The sequence below is a fragment of the Podarcis erhardii genome (assembly GCF_964252035.2).
Source record: "Podarcis erhardii genome assembly, chromosome: 14".
Classification (NCBI taxonomy): Eukaryota; Metazoa; Chordata; class Lepidosauria; order Squamata; family Lacertidae; genus Podarcis; species Podarcis erhardii.
Genome location: NC_138503.1, coordinates 16,437,995 through 16,456,125, shown reverse-complemented (window position 1 = coordinate 16,456,125; position 18,131 = coordinate 16,437,995). Strand labels below are relative to the sequence as shown.

The following is an 18,131-nucleotide window of genomic DNA, read 5'->3' as shown; positions in this document are numbered from 1 at the left end:
CGCTGGTATCCCGGATTTTTAGATATCCCGTAGACTGTCTGTGGGATATCTAACAGTTCACAGCTAAACTGCTGATCCCTTATTTTAGAGGCTGCTGATCCATTATTTTCAAATCTGAAAGTTGATAGCCATGGTTTTTTCTTCTGGTGGCAGACGACAGAACCACGAGACCGGTGCAAAACACTCAAACAAAGGTTTTATTACAGCTATACAAAAACAACAAACACAAAGCTTTGGGTGTCCCCTCTCTCTGCAGGCAAATTCAAACTGCAACATCTCCTCCTTTTGTCGTCATCACCAGCTGTGCCTAATCACCCTAAAAAAGGACACCCAGAACTCACAGAAACACGTCTTAAAGTTAAAATCAGCTTTTCTGTTTCTTTGCAGAATGAGTCCCAACATATTTACCCCACGCCCTTCCTGCAAAGCGCGGCAGCGCATATATATCCTTGGCCCAATTCTTTTTCCTCTGCTTAACGCCAGGCGAGGGAGGGGGGGGGTGGTTCGGCCGCCGCTTGCAAGAGTACGCGACGGGGTGGTCCCTGCAGCTCCGATGGCTTCGCCGGACAGCGGCCTGGGCGGCGACAGCTTCTCTTCCCCGCTCCTGCCCGGCCCGCGGAGCAACCTGCAGCAGGAGCTGCGCCAGCTGAACGACCGCCTAGCCGCCCTCATCCAGCGCGCCCGCGGCCTGCAAGCCACCAGGACGGCGCTGCAGCTCCGCCTGTCCGAATCCGAGGACAGTCGCCGCGAGTTGGGCGTCTTACGGAGGGCCTACGAGAGGGAGCTGGCCGCCGTGCGCGAGGAGCTCCACGGGCAAGTCCGGCAGCGCGCCGGTCTGCAGGTCGAGCTGGAGACCCTGTTGGAAGAGCACAGGCAGCTGCTCGCCAGGTGAGTGTCCCTTCCTGGATCTCGCTCTCTTTTCTTCTGAAAGCAATGGCTCGTCTTAGTCCATAGATTTCCAGTTTTCTGAAGTTAAAGAGGTTCATGGGGGGAGTCAGCGAGGGGGCAATTGCCCCCCTCCTAAATCAAGTACAGTGGTACCTCGGGTTAAGTACTTAATTCATTCCGGAGGTCCCTTCTTAACCTGAAACTGTTCTTAACCTGAAGCACCACTTTAGCTAATGGGGCCTCCTGCTGCTGCCGCGCCACCGGAGCACGATTTCTGTTCTCATCCTGAAGCAAAGTTCTTAACCCGAGGTACTATTTCTGGGTTGGCAGAGTCTGTAACCTGAAGCGTCTGTTACCCAAGGAACCAGTGTAATTAAATAAAAATACTTAACTAAAAGTAGAGATTGTAATAATGGTAATAATAAATAATTTATTATTTATACCACCCCCAAAATCTGGCTGGGTTTCCCCAGCCACACTTGGGAGATATTAATAATAATACCTTTATTGTCAATGTACAACCTGTGTACAATGAAATTAACTCAGCCTCCCTCCCCACCCCACAAACACTCAATCTCATTGCACTCTGTGAGCTTGTCGCACAACACACCAACCCCGAAAGTCAGTTGCACTATATTACAGTGGTACCTTGGGTTAAGAACTTCATTCGTTCTGAGGGTCCGTTCTGAACCTGAAACTGTTCTTAACCTGAAGCGTCTGTAACCCAAGGTACCACTGTTTTTTCCGTTCAGCAGCCCCTGGATAGAATGTTAAAAACACCAAACATTAAAAGCATTCCTAAACCGGGCTGCCTTCAGATGTCTTCTAAAAGTCAGATAATTGTTTATTTCCTTGACATCTGATGGGAGGGCTTTCCACAGGGCGGGTGCCACTACCGAGAAGGCCCTCTGCCTGGTTCCCTGTAACGTCACTTCTCGCAGGGAGGGAATTGCCAGAAGGCCCTCAAAGCTGGACCTCAGTGTCTGGGCTGAGTGATGGGGGTGGAGACGCTCCTTCAGGTATACTGGGCCGAGGCTGTTTAGGGCTTTAAAGGTCAGCACCAACACTTTGAATTGTGCTCAGAAATGTACTGGGAGCCAATGTAGGTTTTTCAGGCCCGGTGTCATGTGGTCTCGGCGGCCACTCCCAAAATCCCAAAGATTTTGACAGATTGTTCTGAGCACTTAGGAGTCAAAGGAAAGTAATTTAAAAGAACTGTTGCTGAGACCAGTGGCGTAGCGTGGGTTGTCAGCACCCGGGGCAAGGCAAGTAATTTGCGCCCCCTAACCCGTGGATTTGCGCCCCCTAACCCTACCCCTAACCCTAACTCCCAGATGTTGCGCCCGGTGCGGCCGGCCCCCCTGCACCCCCCACGCTACACCACTGGCTGAGACATCTCATTCTGAATCTGCTAGACAGAGGCAGACAGAGGATAATGACAGGTGGTGGCTACCTGCCCACCTCCTAAAATAAATCCCCACTATGCCCATGGATTTGTGCTTTTATTGTGTGGTCTCATTTTCTTGCTCTGAACTACTATAGGACGAAGGCTGGGGCATATAGACCCATAGAATGGTAGAGTTGGAAAGGGTTCCAGGGTCATCTAGTCCAACCCCCTTGCAATGCAGGAATCTCGACTAGATCAGGTGGCTCTCCATCCTTCACTCTCCCTCCTAGCGACAGAGCTTGTGATGTCTAAATTTGATTCAAAAATGCTAAAAGCCATACCTGTTGAGATGCAAAGCCTCCTGTTTACACTTGCAACCTGCTTGTTCTCAGGAATTCTAAAAAGGAGAATGATTTAAGCCTGGCAGTCACTCGTGCGAAAGACCTCGAGGCTCAGCTCCGTTGCAAAGAGGCTGAATTGACGACATCCTTGAGTAGACAGCAGGGCCTGCAGAACCATCTTCAAGAGTCTGAGCGTGAAATCAGCTCTGTAAGGGTTTGTTCTGTAAGATCTAAACTGTCCTGCTGAAACGACGAAGGTTGTTAAGAGAGATTCGGGTCACAAGTAAAATGTTCTGTTATTTTTGGGTGTATTTTGAGAGGTGAGAAGTTCCAGGGGCAACAGGGCTTACCTAGATTTGGAAGGTCACTGGGGCTCACCTGATGTCCCCTCCACAACTGATAGGAGGAGCTTTGTTTTTATCTCCTCCTATATTGTGGTCTGGGACACGGGTGGCGCTGTGGCTTAAACCACAGAGCTTAGGACTTGCCAATCAGAAGGTTGGCGGTTCGAATCCCCGCGACAGGGTGAGTTCCCGTTGCTCGGTCCCTGCTCCTGCCAACCTAACAGTTCGAAAGCCCGTAAAAGTACAAGTAGATAAATAGGTACCGCTCTGGCGGGAAGGTAAATGGCGTTTCCGTGCACGGCTCTGGTTCGCCAGAAGCAGCTTAGTTATGCTGGCCACATGACCCGGAAGCTGTACGCCGGCTCCCTCGGCCAATAAAGCGAGATGAGCGCCGCAACCCCAGAGTCGGTCACCACTGGACCTAATGGTCAGGGGTCCCTTTACCTTTACCTTTATATTGTGGTCCCAATGAAATTTGCCCCCTGGAAGCTGCTCTCTCCCCCCCCCCCCGAAGTGAAGTTGCTACTGAGTCCGATAGCAGTTTCCAAACTTGGATGGGAAGGGGCTCTCGCCACGGTTTCACGCAAAGTTACAGCCCTGTAATGGCACATCTAAAAATGTACACTCTGGCTGGGTACAGAATATGTATTTAAAGCACAGTTCCTCCCTGCTGCTAAGGAACCTTGGGAACTATAGTTTTAGGGTGCTGGGAATGGTAGCTCAGTGAGAGGTAAACCAGGATTTTTTGAGTGGTGGGTCAAATGTATGGTCTGAATGCATCCTAAGGCTCAGTTCATGCAGGACAATCGACATTGCTTTGGGCTGCTTTCTTCACCCATGTGAATTGAGAGCATAACCTGGAATAAATATTGATCATCTGCAGCTGTTGTAGCAAAAGGCAGGGTGTCAATAAAGCCTCGCATTCGGTTCATATCTTGAACTGGGCAAACTTACAGGTTTAATAAGAAATTATTCTCATGAGAAAATAAGTAGAGAGTGGTAAGCCTTTATAAATTATATGAAGAGAACTGATTCCCAGATTTGTACTTGGTTTAGCTTAGAATAAAAATATCACAGGTACAGACAACCAGAGATATGAGGAATAAATATCCACATGGAGTTAGTTGGAAGTCACTTTTTTCTCTTTCTTTCTTTCTTTCTTTTGGGGAGGTATTATTTTTCATTTTTTTTAAAAGGAGAATATGTTTTATATTTTCGATTGTAGTTTATGTTATTATGTTTTTGTATTATTTTCTTTGTTTTATTCAGTGCATGTTTGTATGATGTATAAGGGTTTTTTATTTTTTTAAAAAAAGCCTCGCATTTGCTGGGACATAGTCTGAAAGCTATGGCCTAACCAGTGCTTTTTTTCCAGCCGGAACTTGCCAAAAATAAGTTCTGGCGCCTCTCAGGTGGGCACCATTGCCATTATAAGACAACAAGGGAGGTGTTCATGGCGAGTTCCGGCACCTCTTTTTCTAGAAAAATAGCCTTACACAAAGTCTGCACTAGCAGAAATCCAAAAAAGAAAGGCAGATGTACACAGATGCACAACTGATCCATTAATCTGTGTTGCTCTCTGTGTCTACACCAGTCTATCTTGTGTTCCATTGTTTGACTTTTTAACTAGTGGTATGTTTGCTTGCTGAATGATAGTATGTTATATGCCTAAGAACAATAACATTGCACAATATAAAACCTGCAGTTAATAAGAGTAACATAACCCCACTTGCAGGCTTGTAATCTAAATGAACATGAGGAAAAGGGAAGGGAGTATGAGAAGATTGATTTCGAGTTCTGTTAAAACATGTTGGCTTCCCAAGGTTCTCCTTTTGGGCTTATTAAACACTGTAGCTGAACAGGAGTCTTGGAAGGATTTAAGGGAAGCACAAAGCATTTGCTAACTTTCCCGTTAACTACTTTCCTAGCTCAAGGTAATGGTGAATCATTTCAAAAGCCAACTTCAAAATGAGATGTTGAAGAGAACAGATATAGAAAACCAAATGGAAACCCTGAAGAAAGAAGTAATATTTCTAAAGAACATCCATGAAGACGTACGTACTTCTGCAGTCTTAGACTTCCTTAATTTCAGCTGCTGTTTAATTTAAAACACTAAAATTAAGGTCAATAACTTGGTGAAATAGTTTAATTAGGAGAGGGCCAAAAATGATGATAACCCTGGGTTACTGTGTTTTATTGTTCCTATTTTGCCCCTCTCCTAGCATGAATGAGATAAACAAACCAAAGAGCATAGGCTTCCTGTTGTATCTGAACCAGGGTTCATGGTTTGTTGTTCTCTAATAAGCAATGATCAGTAACTCTGGAGAAATAAGCCACAAACCTGGGTTTGGATGACGTGCTAAGCCACACCATGGCTTAGCTGGCAGGAGTTTAGCAGGACTAGAGGAGAAACAAAGTGGGCACAATCTTGTCTCTGGCAGCCCATGGTTCTGCTAAGCCATGGTTTGCATTACATGCAAATTGAAGTAGTGTGTTGTATTCCATTCAGTTGTGCCCTATGGGAGACAGTTGCATTTGCAGAAGAAAAGAAAAATAAAAGGAGCAAACAATGGGGGCTCCAATGTTGATTGCATCTAAAGTTACTGTGCACCTCTTTTAATTGCTCTTAATGCACCATGGAGGGACGCGGGTGGCGCTGTGGGTTAAACCACAGAGCCTAGGACTTGCCGATCAGAAGGTTGGCGGTTTGAATCCCAGCGACGGGGTGAGCTCCCTTTGCTCGGTCCCTGCTCCTGCCAACCTAGCAGTTTGAAAGCACATCAAAGTGCAAGTAGATAAATAGGTACCACTCTGGCGGGAAGGTAAATGGTGTTTCCGTGCGCTGCTCAGGTTCATCAGAAGCGGCTTAGTCATGGTAGCCACATGGGAGCTGTACGCCGACTCCCTCGGCCAATAAAGCGAGATGAGAGCTGCAACCCCAGAGTCGGTCACGACTGGACCTAATGGTCACTGGTCCCTTTACCTTCAATGCGCCATGGATGATCAATTTCAGGCCACAGTTTAACCGTAAAGAAATGTTGCATGTTCTTTATTCCGGGGCAGTACAGTACTGGTACTCTAATTTGCTTGTCTGCTCAGCTGAAACATACTGTTGTTTTTAATACAGAGCCTCTTAAATCCTTCCTCCTGGCTGTATTTCCCTTCTCTTCCTAGGAGCTAAAGAACAAGAAGCAGATCTATGAGAGCAGGATTCAAGAAATAGAGTCTCACCATCACCAGGAATTGGAGAGTAGGCTGTTGAATGCTCTCAAAGAGCTCAGACAGCAACACGACCAACAGATTTGCGCGTATAAAGATCAGGTGCAGCAAAACTTCAGTGCCAAAGTGAGTGGTTTGTCTGTCTATACTGCTGATGTCTTGCTGTCCCATCATTCTTAGTAGAGACCTGATCTCTTCTTGCTTCCTATGGGCAGGTCCCGAATAGGAGTGGCACAATCAGAGGCTACCTTATGCTGACAGGATGTCTTCCAAATAGTGGAAGGGGAAAGCAAAGGAAAATCATTGGTCTTCTAAGAGCTGATGGGACAAAGGCATGTTGGCTCCTCTCAGTGGATTCAGTGGGACTTAATTCTGACTGGATGTGCATAGCTTACTTCGTTAATTACCGTATTTTTCACCCTATAAGACGCACCAGACCATAAGACGCACCTAGTTTTTGGAGGAGGAAAACAAGAAAAAAAATATTCTGAATCCCAGAAACCAGAACAGTGATCCCTCTTGCTGTTCTGGCTTCTGGGATAGCTGCGCAGCCTGCATTCACTCCATAAGATGCACACACATTTCCCATTACCTTTTAGGAGGGAAAAAGTGAGTCTTGTAGAGCAAAAAATACGGTATATGCTACGATACCTTTCCCATACCTGTTTCTAAGGGGATGCTGTATTTTGGTGAAACCCTGTTTGCCTCAGTTTCCCCAGCTCAGCATGTTACCTTCCCATTGTGTCCTCCTCGTGACCCCCTTGGATAATTCTCCTGCACACACCAGTCACAGCCAGAAGCATTTATTTTTAATACTAATTTACGTATTGCCTAACCTTCACCTTAAGGTGAACACCTGGAACAATATTGTATGACATGCTGCCTAAAATGTGTTGGGGAAAGGGCATTATTGAGTTGTTTTTGTTTTTATTACATATTTTGTGTTTTTATGTTGTGATTGTATGTTGTAACTGCCCTGAGACCTGCAGGAACAGGGCAGTATGAAATTTAATAAATAATAATAAAAGTCATCTGAATTGGAAGGAATAAGGCCTAGAATTGTCTAATAATAATAATAATAATTAATACAATACAATACAATATAGTAGGTAAAGGGACCTCTGACCATTAGTCCAGTCATGGCTGACTCTGGGGTTGCGGCACTCATTTAGCTTTATTGGCCGAGGGAGCTGGCGTACAGCTTGCGGGTCATGTGGCCAGCATGACTAAGCTGCATTTGGTGAACCAGAGCAGCGCATGGTAACGCCGTTTACCTTCCCACCGGAAGAGTACCTATTTATCTACTCGCACTTTGACGTGCTTTCGAACTGCTAGGTTGGCAGGAGCAGGGACCGAGCAATGGGAGCTCACCCCTTCGTGGGGATTTGAACTGTCGACCTTCTGATGAGCAAGCCCTAGGCTCAGTGGTTTAACTCACAGTGCCACCCGTGTCCCAATAAATATAGTAGATCCCATTATTCCTCCCGAAGGAGCATAGGGTGGCAAACCTGTGTTAAATTGAACTGTTACTCATGTGTGTGCGCACAGAAACACGTTCAAATTAAAATGTGCAGTCCTGGTTAGCTTTTTCTTTTCTTTTTTAACCCAATACTATTTTCACAGATGGAAAACATTCAGCGTTCTGCAGCAAGGAGTAGTGATATCACCAAAGCTGCTGAGGAGGAGCTCAGAGAAGCAAAACTGAGAGTTGATTCTCTGATGTCACAGGTAAAAGAGGTGCTGCAAACCAGGTAAAATGACGCCTACCTAGAGAGGGAAGAGGCTCTTAAAAGGTCTTTGGGAAATAGAGGTCTCTGCTGGTATGGCTCTGTTCCGCTGTGCCTAACAGCAAAACCTTTCTGTGGAATCTAAGGTTGCTACGTTGGAAGCCAGGAATGGAGATTTGGAGGCCAGAATAAACACGTTGGAGAACACCATTCTTGAGAAACAAGGCTCATCGAGGAGATGCCTAGCTGAGAAGGACAGGGAGATGGACAGAATGCATCAGCGTATGCAGGTGCAGCTGGGGGAGCATGTGAAACTCTTGGATATGAAGATGGGTCTGGATCTGGAGATCGGTGCATACCGGGCAATGCTAGAAGAAGAGGAAGCACGGTGAGCTTGGCGACAGAATTCTGTTCTTGAAAGGAGGCTTTGTTTTCCTTTTTTTAATAGAACAGGAGCTGAACTTCTTACCAGTATTGGCTTTCATGGGCAAAGGGCTCTTTAACTCCCTCCTGCCCAGTGTGAACAGCAAGAAGAACTTTTCTGCACCTTTTACTGTACGTTTCAGCCACACTTTAATACCCTCTAATGTGCCATTTCCCAAAAACACAAGCAAGCTGGAATGAGCAGCTGATGTCCGTAGTAAGTGGAGGGGCTATTCAAAAGGGAGCTGGTCTTCGCATTGGGGAGGAGGGGGTTAAAAGAGCCCTTTGCCCATGTCAACTCACAGGGTTGAAAGCAACTGTGGTGCAGTCTTGGAGTCGAGAGTGGATTTCATGCTCTTTTCACTATCCCTCTTGTTGTTCGGGCTTCTGGGATAGCCATGCCAAGCCTCTTCAGGGCAGGGGGAGCATTCCTCCCGTTGCCCTGAAGAGGCTTCATGCAGCTATCGCTGAAGCCAGGAGAGCAAAAGGGATCAGTGCGCACCGATCCCTCTTCCTCTCCTGGCTTCAGAGATAGCCGCGCAGCCTGCATTCGTTCCATAAGACGCACACACATTTCCCCTTACTTTTTGGGAGGGGAAAAGTGTGTCTTATAGAGTGAAAAATATGGTATATATTATCTCCAGTATCGGAGGCCATGTCCCTCGAAAAACCAGTTGCTGGGGAACACCAGCGCAAAAGGCCTATTGCGATCAGTTCACGCTTGCGAGCTTCCCACAGGCACCTCGATTGCCACTGTGGGGAGTTTGGTTCAGGAGCCAAGTTAGACCAGAAAGACCTTTCTTGACTATCATGCTTTGTCCGGGGCTTTAAAACAAGACGTTCAGTGAAGATGCAAATAATGGATTTGATCGTTAACCACCTTGCAGAGCTTTGCCTCTGCTTCCTAGCAAAGTAAATGATTTTCTGGCTGAGCTGCCTTGCAGGAACTTTGGGCTGTGAAAATGCCATTCAGAGCTCCCTGGCAGAAGGGCAAGATACAAAAGCAACTCACCAAGTCCTCTGTCTTGGTGTCCTCCTTACTTGCCCTTCCGATCCTGCAGCAGCCTGTTATGTGAGACCAGAGAAAATGCACAATGTGATGATCTCACAGCACAGGGGAGTATCACTAACCTTACAGGGGAGATGCCACTTTGCAGGCAGGGCAGCCTTGTGCCAAAGGTTATGTGTAAGCGTCATCCGTAGCGACCTCCCCACTATCTCTTGGACGACACAGATTTGACTTCATGACGCATAGTGGTATTGTTGTTGTTTAGTCGTTTAGTCATGTCCGACTCTTCGTGACCCCATGGACCAGAGCATGCCAGGCCCTCCTGTCTTCCACTGCCTCCCGCAGTTTGGTCAAACTCATGCTGGTAGCTTCGAGAACACTGTCCAACCATCTCGTCCTCTGTCGTCCCCTTCTTCTTGTGTCCTCAATCTTTCCCAACATGAGGGTCTTTTCCAGGGAGTCTTCTCCTCTCATGAGGTGGCCAAAGTATTGGAGCCTCAGCTTCATGATCTGTCCTTCCAGTGAGCGCTCCGGGCTGATTTCCTTCAGAATGGATAGGTTTGATCTTCTTGCAGTCCATGGGACTCTCAAGAGTCTCCTCCAGCACCATAATTCAAAAGCATAAATTCTTCAATAATTAGCCTTCTTTATGGTCCAGCTCTCACATCCATACATCACTAGACACCACGGGAATGGCACAATATCAAGAGCAAAGAGATTGAGAGAGGAATTCTGCCATCAGCGGCTGCCTAATTTGAAAGGTGACTTTGTTTTGCAGGTTAAGAGTGCCCAGGCCCGGCTCAGAAAGTGTTGGAACACTGGCAAGCAGCAGTCTGGGCAGCCCTGTCCTCCCACAAAGGAGAAGGAGGAAGCGGGCACTTTCAGAACGCCAAGTCCACAGCGTTTGCTTCAAAACGGTCCAGCATGCATCATCTTCAGGAAGTATTTCCATAGAACATATTGACAAAGAAGGACAATTTGTCAAAATCAGAAACAGTTCTGAACAGGTATTTTTTACATGATTTAACTCCTTGGGATGAATGCATGGTTAGTGTAGCTGGCAAATTTGTGTCCCCCCAAAACTGGGTGCCATTTCTTTACAAAGCAGTTCTGGGCTGACCCTCGGCTTGACCCTCCCCACCACCAATCTGCCTCTTCATTTCCCACCAGTAACTTCCTAGCCACTTTTATTTTCTCCCCCCTACCCCACCGTTCACCTGGTTTTAGACTAGTACACTGGTACCTCGGGTTACAGACGCTTCAGGTTACAGACACTTCAGGTTACAGACTCTGCTAACCCAGAAAGATTACCTCAGGTTAAGAACTTTGCTTCAGGATGAGAACAGAAATTGTGCTCCAGCGATGCAACGGCCGCAGGAGGCCCCATTAGCTAAAGTGGTGCTTCAGGTTAAGAACAGTTTCAGGTTAAGAACGGACCTCCGGAACGAATTAAGTACTTAACCCGAGGTACCACTGTGCTTGATGTGAACATGGATCTGGAATCCCCCTGGGGGTGGGTGGAATAGAAATTGTCCAGGAAGGATTAATAATAAGAATAATAAGAATAATAATAATAATAATAATAATAATAATAATAAATAATTTATTTATACCCCGACCTCCCCAGCCAAGGCCGGGCTCAGGGCAGCTAACAACCAATAATAAAAACAAGTTGATTAAAATGCAATTTAAAAGATTAAGATACAACATTAAAACATTAGGATACTGTCTCTTCATAGGAGGAGAAAGGAAAAATAAAGAGGGGGAGGGAATCAAACTGATTCTAAGCCAAAGGCCAGGTGGAACAACTCTGTCTTACATGCCCTGCAGGAAGAAATCAGATCCCTGGTCTCATGAGACAGAGCATTCCACCAAGCCGGAGCCAGTGTTGAGAAGGCCCTGGCTCTGGTTGAGGCTAATCTAACTTCCTTAGGGCCCGGGACCTCTAGGGTGTTGCTATATATGGACCCTTAAGGTCCTCCGAGGGGCATACCAGGAGAGGCGGTCCTGTAGGTATGAGGGTCCTAGGCCTATGATTAAACATCATACTTGATGGTCCCATCCTACAAACAGCCTCTTCCTAACATTTCTTTGCAGTTTCCAAGGTTCCTGAGAGAAAAGGGAGGTGATGATAGATAAGCTTCCTCAGGACGCTTTAATCCACTTTAATTGCACAAACCTCAATATCCCAGTATACGCTTGAACTCCTCCCAGAAAATAATGAGACTGGAGGCTCTTAAAAGGCAAAAAGTTGCTCAACACCAGCAGTCTAAAACTGTTAAGCACTGCTTTCCTTGTAGGAGCAGTCACTAAGTGGGTGGACCACAAGAAGGCAGCATGGAAACCAGTCTGAAATAATGTACGAGTTTCCTGCTCGATGTACCCTTGGGCCTGGTCAAGTACTTACAGTGAGTGAAAATCTTCTCTTCTTCCCCTCTAAACTTTAAAATGTTAGTGTTTTACTTTGCTTACCCTTTGCTTTGAACACACCACCTAATAAAGGCCCTGAAACTGGCTAAGTAACCAAGATGGATAAAATACCTGCTTATATACTCTACAGTGTTTTGGACTTGCTTAAAACAATATTGTACTGTGCCACTGGCATTATGTACATGGCATTTTTCTGAAGAACAGGTCTGGCAGATCTTTGGCCTATGGGGCTTATAAAGAGGGAGGGATTTGAAAGAAGCAAGGGAGGTGGTCTCATGGAGAAGTTCTGGCACTGGAGGCAGTTGAAAGATGGCCGACAAGGGACAACAGGTGAAGCTTTTCTAAGTAATATGGTGGGAAGCAGGCTCGGCAAAACTGTTTTAAATTCCTTCTGCTAGCCTTAAGTTTTGGCAGCCAATATTGGATGATACACCTCCCAGAACCAAATTCCTAGGGGGGGGGGGGAATCCACCTGGACTTTTAACTCCATAGGCATTAAATGTTTGTGTTGATAGTTTGATTATATTTTCATTCAATGCCTGCTGATCCATTAGAGATATCGAAAACCACAAAACCCAGTTGTTTTAATTTCTATGGTCCTGATCCAGTTCTGGTGCATGCAAATAGTGGCTCCAGTTGGAGATACCTATCCATATCTTCATCATAATTCCAACAGCAAGTTCATTGGGACCAGATGTATATAAGTTTCAAGTACAGACTCCTCCGAGCTGGAAAGCCCACCACCTGTCCTCTTGACCCGTGCCTGTCTTGGCTGATTAGAGCGTGTCCAGACGAGGTGCGGGCCCCCCTGGGGGATATCATCAATTTGTCCCTTGGCACTGGGATATTCCCAGAGGAACTGAAGGAGGCAGTGGTGCGCCCGCTCTTAAAGAAAACATCATTAGATCCCTTAGATCTATCCAATTACCGCCCGGTTTCGAATCTTCCATTCCTGGGTAAGGTGATTGAGAGAGCGGTTGCTGAACAACTTGGTAGGTTTCTGGATGAGACATCGGCTCTGGATCCATTCCAGTCCTGCTTCCGCGCTAGTCATGGGACCGAGACGGCTCTGGTCGCCCTAACAGATGATTTCCGCAGGCAACTGGATCGAGGCAGGTCGGGGCTGCTGATTCTTCTAGACCTGTCAGCAGCCTTTGACATGGTCGATCACAAACTCCTAGACCACCGCCTTGCCGACGTGGGGATCCAGGGCACAGTCCTTCAATGGCTGCGCTCGTTTCTCTCTGGTCGGGGACAGAGGGTGGCGCTTGGGGGGGAATTGTCATCGCGCCACTCCTTGGTGTGTGGAGTGCCTCAGGGTACGATACTCTCCCCAATGCTTTTTAACATCTTTATGCGCCCCCTCGCCCAGCTTGTCCGGAGTTTTGGGCTGGGTTGCCATCAGTATGCCAATGACACCCAACTCTATCTGTTGATGGATGGCCATCCTGACTCGGCCCCAGACACACTGACCACGTGGGAGCCGGTTGAAGTTAAATCCTTCGAAGACAGAGGTCCTCTGGCTGGGACGGGATGATATGAGATTGAGGGGGCAACTCCCATCTCTTACGGGGTGCAATTAGTGCCAATACCGTCCGTTAAGAGTTTGGGTATAATCTTTGATACCTCCCTCTCTATGGAGGCGCAGATTACAGCTATAACAAAGGCGGCATTTTTTCATCTCCGCCAAGCTAAGCAGTTGGCCCCTTATCTCTCTTGCCCTGACCTAGCCACTGTGATCCACGCGACAGTCACCTCCAGACTGGATTATTGTAACTCGCTCTATGTGGGGCTGCCCTTGAGACTGACCCAGGAACTCCAGCAGGTGCAGAATGCCGTGGCGAGACTCCTTATGGGGTCTTCGCTGCGAGATCACATTCATCCGGTACTATACCAGCTGCACTGGCTCCCGGTGGAGTACAGGATCAGGTTTAAGGTGCTGGTTTTAACCTTTAAAGCCCTATACGGCCTAGGACCCTCGTACCTACAGGACCGCCTCTCCTGGTATGCCCCACAGAGGAACCTACAGTCTGCAAATAAAAACATCCTGAAGGTCCCAGGCCACAGAGAGGTTAGGCTGGCCTCAACTAGAGCCAGGGCTTTCTCGGCTGCGGCTCCAATCTGGTGGAACGCTCTGTCACAAGAGACTAGGGCCCTGCGGGACCTGACATCTTTCCGCAGGACCTGCAAGACAGAGTTGTTCCGCCAGGCCTTTGGTCAGGGCGCAGCCTGACTCCCTCCTCTGGCAACCTGCACAGAATTTTGCTTAACGGTTGCCATTAATTTGATTTTAATTAATTTTTATAATGAAATGTTTTAGAATGTTGGATTATTTGATTGTTTGATCACTTGATTGTTGTTAGCCGCCCTGAGCCCGGCTTCGGCTGGGGAGGGCGGGATATAAATAAAAATTATTTATTATTATTATTATTATTATTATTATTATTATTACTATCCTTTCCCTTTGAGGGAACAATGGTGGTGTTTACACTTGCTTCCACAAAGGTAAAATTAAATTCCTGTTGTAACCATCGTCCCCATTCCACTTTATCAACATAGCTAGAGGTTTTAGTACAAACAAGTACATTTTCTGAAATAACGACAAATTAAGACTATGCCTATATTATACTAGCATGGATCTGTGGTTTGGTTCCATATCAATGCACGGTTAAGTTTGAACATAGTTGCTAAAATAAGTAACTATAAATACAAAATAAATATCACACACAGGAACTAAAAAAGGATATAGAACTTTTCTTGCAGAAATACAAATTATTCAATGTGCTAATACGAATGGAAGTTAAAAACATTGTAGCTGTTGTATAAGGGATTATGATTAAGATTGAAATGTAATTGGATTAAACAAGATTTTGGAAGCAAAATTAATTTATCTTACCTTGAAATCTAGCATGCGGGGGGCCACCTAAAAAGTATAATTGGCTTATCAATTGGTTTATTTTTGAATTGTAATTGTAATTTGGTAACGTTAGAATGTGACTTATATTGGATATATGTAATTAAAAACTAATAAAAAATATTTACCAAAAAAAGAAAAAAATGTTTGGACATAGTTGCTGATCCAGTCATGTTGCTGTAATCAATATTGTCAGAATGCCATTATATCTGCCTGGCATTTGATGCCACAGACTTCTCCCCACAATTGCCTTTTGTTAAAGGCTGACGCTTCCAATGATATCACTTGCACAGCCAAGTTTGTAGAGAACTTACAAGAATCTCATCCCAGGGTTGATGTTGCAATGAATCTGACTGGTGGGTGGGAAAGCATTGGACAATTTCCTGTGCAAAGGTGCTCTTTAAGCATTCAAATATGAAGATCTTCTTCTTCTTCTTCTTCTTCTTCTTCTTTTCTTTGAAGATCTGGGGTGTGACAGAAAGTTCAAGCCCAGCTCCTGGTATGCTTATCTGGAAATCCCCCAAGTCAATGAGAGGTGGAGACAGCTTTAGGATTGTACTTTTCGACTCTGCTGGAAACGTAAGTGCCATATTAACATGTCCTTGCTACAATTTGATATTGTTCTTGAGTTTTATATCAGCCTTGTAAATAAGCCCACAAGTTAGTAGCCTGGGTCCGTCCCCCCCATCTACTGTTGGCTGGCAGAGGAGATACACAACTTGGTTCCTCCAGCGGCACCGTCCTGCATTTCTGTCCTGGGTGCAGAGGAGGAATGGAACACTAGCCTAGAATCCCATGTACTCGTCTGCCTGCAATTCCTTGTTGCCTATGACTATTTAACTGCTTAAATATATCTCTGGTTTTGCACGATTTGCCATGTTTGATGGAGAAGGGCTTCTACCTTCTGCATCAAGCAAACACCTTTTCGCTCTCTTTTTTACAATCTGTGTGTTTATTTGTACACAGCCCTTCACCAAATGGTCCCAGAGCAGATTGCAAGAAGTGTACACTTGACAAAATTAAAATTTACATTGAAAATTTATACAGTAGAAGCACAAAACAGCAGTGTGCAGCGTTTAGTATTTCTTGTTCTTCAGACAAGTGGCAGAGACAGAATATTAATGTGTTTCTCTGACATTTTATGGTTATTTTCCATAGCTTGGTAAGTTTTCAGTTTCCTTTTTTATAATTCTTTAATGTGGTCTTCATACAGATGCTTGCTGGTGTTTTATTCTTGTGTCCAGAGAATGATAGTTATTGTGTGCCTAATGAATTCTGTAAACAAATTACCTTGCAGCAAATGGCAGAAGGAAAACTCACTTATGTAGATAGAGGAGAAGGTGATGGAGAAATGGAAGTGGCTGCTGGGGAAGAAGGAATGGAGCGTCCTACTCAGGCAGGTTTCCTACATAAACTCCAAAACTGAGAAATGCCAAATACTTGTATTCGTATCCAGCTGAGTTGAGCTGTTGCTTGTTGCTTTTTAAAATAGTCAATTGATGCAAAGCACATGTTTCTCCTGACATGCCACATAGATGCTGTTTTTTGAGATGGCAATCTTGTAAACCTTTACAGATAACTGAAGAACCAGGGTTGTTGCTTTGGCTCCAGCCTAGCTGTAACATTGACCTAGCTTAGCGAGAAAAGCGCTTAGCATTCTCAAAAGAGTTTTCTGGGCCTGAATGCGCAGCAGAACTGCCGTTTTTAGGTCTAATCTCCTGGCACATTTTATAAAGCAAATTGGACCTAGCTTCATGTTCATCTCTTTCCCTCCTCCTTGCCCGCCCTCTCTCCAGCGAAATGAAAGTCGGACCTGCCTCATAATATAGCCAAGAGAAGATGGTGAGCGTCTGTGGAAGCTTCCTCCAACCAAAATCGTGCTCTATGTATATGAAAGTGACAACCAGCAGAAAGAGACTCTGTTCAGCGTAGAGCCTTACTTGAACTGAAGACTCCCTAAATGGGACAGGGCAATCCAAAGTGGGCAATGGCAGAGGAACCCAGGGTGGAGGAACCACCAAACCCAAAGTCCTTGTCCTGGCAGTGTGGAAGTTTTTGGGAGGGGCATCCCCCCCATTTAGTTTTGTTCCAGTTGAGGCCAGTGAGAAGAGAAGTCATCTAAGTATAGCAGTGCCAGGGCTGGTGTACTACTTCCCCCCAATTCCAGAGTTATAGGGAGGGGGACAGAATTCAGTGACGTACCTTGTAGTGCCTCCAGGTTTCCTTCTCCACTGTCTGAGCTCTGACAGAGGGTCAGCTGCAAAGAGGTACCCTCTGTGAGTAGCCCTCCTGCTCGTTCACAGGGACCCAAGGATTATTTATCTATACCATCTTGCTCATCAAAATGAGTGAAAAGACACAGTTTCAGTTTATTTCTTTACAAATTATTAACTCCAAATTATTAAAAGCCAAATTATTAACTGCATTGTAATCGGATTGATTTCTTCCCAACTCTGTAGTGTCAACTCCCTGGGGACGAAGAGTTAGCAGACTTGTTGAAGTCAGCAGTAAGATGAAGAGCAGTCTCAAATATGTTTAGATTTGCTTTGTATGGGATGGGAGTCCCCATACACACAAATATTGGAATCAAATATTAACATATGTAATACCTTAAATTGTGGACAATAAATTTGATTTAGGCTGTGTAAGGATATCTTATGTAAATGAACAGGGGTGCTACCTACACCTACCTGCACCAGCATATCTACCCTGCGTACTCCCTCCCCCTCCCCCAACCGCTTCTCTCAATTAACTAAATCCACTGTCTTCCCTTTAGAGTTATTTCTCAATGGCTCATCTGGGCGGCTCCCAATAAAATGTCAAAAATACAATAAAACACTAAACATTAAAAACTTCACTAAACAGGGATGCCTTCAGATGTATTCTAAAAGTCAAATAGTTGTTTATTTCCTTGACATCTAATGGGGGGGGGGCATTCCACCAGGCTGTCGCTACCACCAAGAAAGCCCTCTGCCTGGTTCCCTGTAACCTCACTTCTCGCAGGGAGGGAACTGCCAGAAGGCCCTTGGCGCTGGACCTCAGTGTCCAGGCTGAACTATGAGGGTGGAGATGCTCCTTCAGGTATACTGGGCTGAGGCTTTAAAGGTCAGTGCCAACACTTTGAATTGTGCTCTGAAATGTACTGGGAGCCAATGAAGATCTTTCAGGTCTGGTGTTATATGGTCTTGGTGGCCACTCCCAGTCACCAGTCTAGCTGCTGCATTCTGGATTAACTGCAGTTTCCGAGTCACCTTCAAAGGTAGTCCCACGGAGAGCACGTTGCAGTAGTCTAAGCGGGAGATAACTAGAGCATGCACCACTCTGGCAAGACAGTCTGCAGGCAGGTAGGGTCTCAGCCTGCGTACCAGGTGGAGCTGGTCGACAGCTGCCTTGGACACAGAATTAACCTGCACCTCCATGGACAGCTGTGAGTCCAAAATGACTCCCAG

The 18,131-nt window shown here is 45.8% G+C and overlaps 1 protein-coding gene across 1 annotated transcript; it reads left to right on the top strand.

The window, feature by feature from the left end:
• Window positions 1-283: 283 nt before the first annotated feature.
• LOC309328917 (lamin-B3-like) lies at window positions 284-16,187 on the top strand. Its single transcript, XM_081839407.1, has 10 exons — window positions 284-888; window positions 2,668-2,824; window positions 4,889-5,014; window positions 6,135-6,305; window positions 7,803-7,907; window positions 8,053-8,294; window positions 10,117-10,345; window positions 11,639-11,746; window positions 15,145-15,261; window positions 15,980-16,187. The coding sequence occupies exons 1-10, from the start codon at window positions 389-391 to the stop codon at window positions 16,106-16,108; spliced, it is 1,884 nt and encodes a 627-aa protein (XP_081695533.1). The 5' UTR covers window positions 284-388; the 3' UTR covers window positions 16,109-16,187.
• Window positions 16,188-18,131: the final 1,944 nt, after the last annotated feature.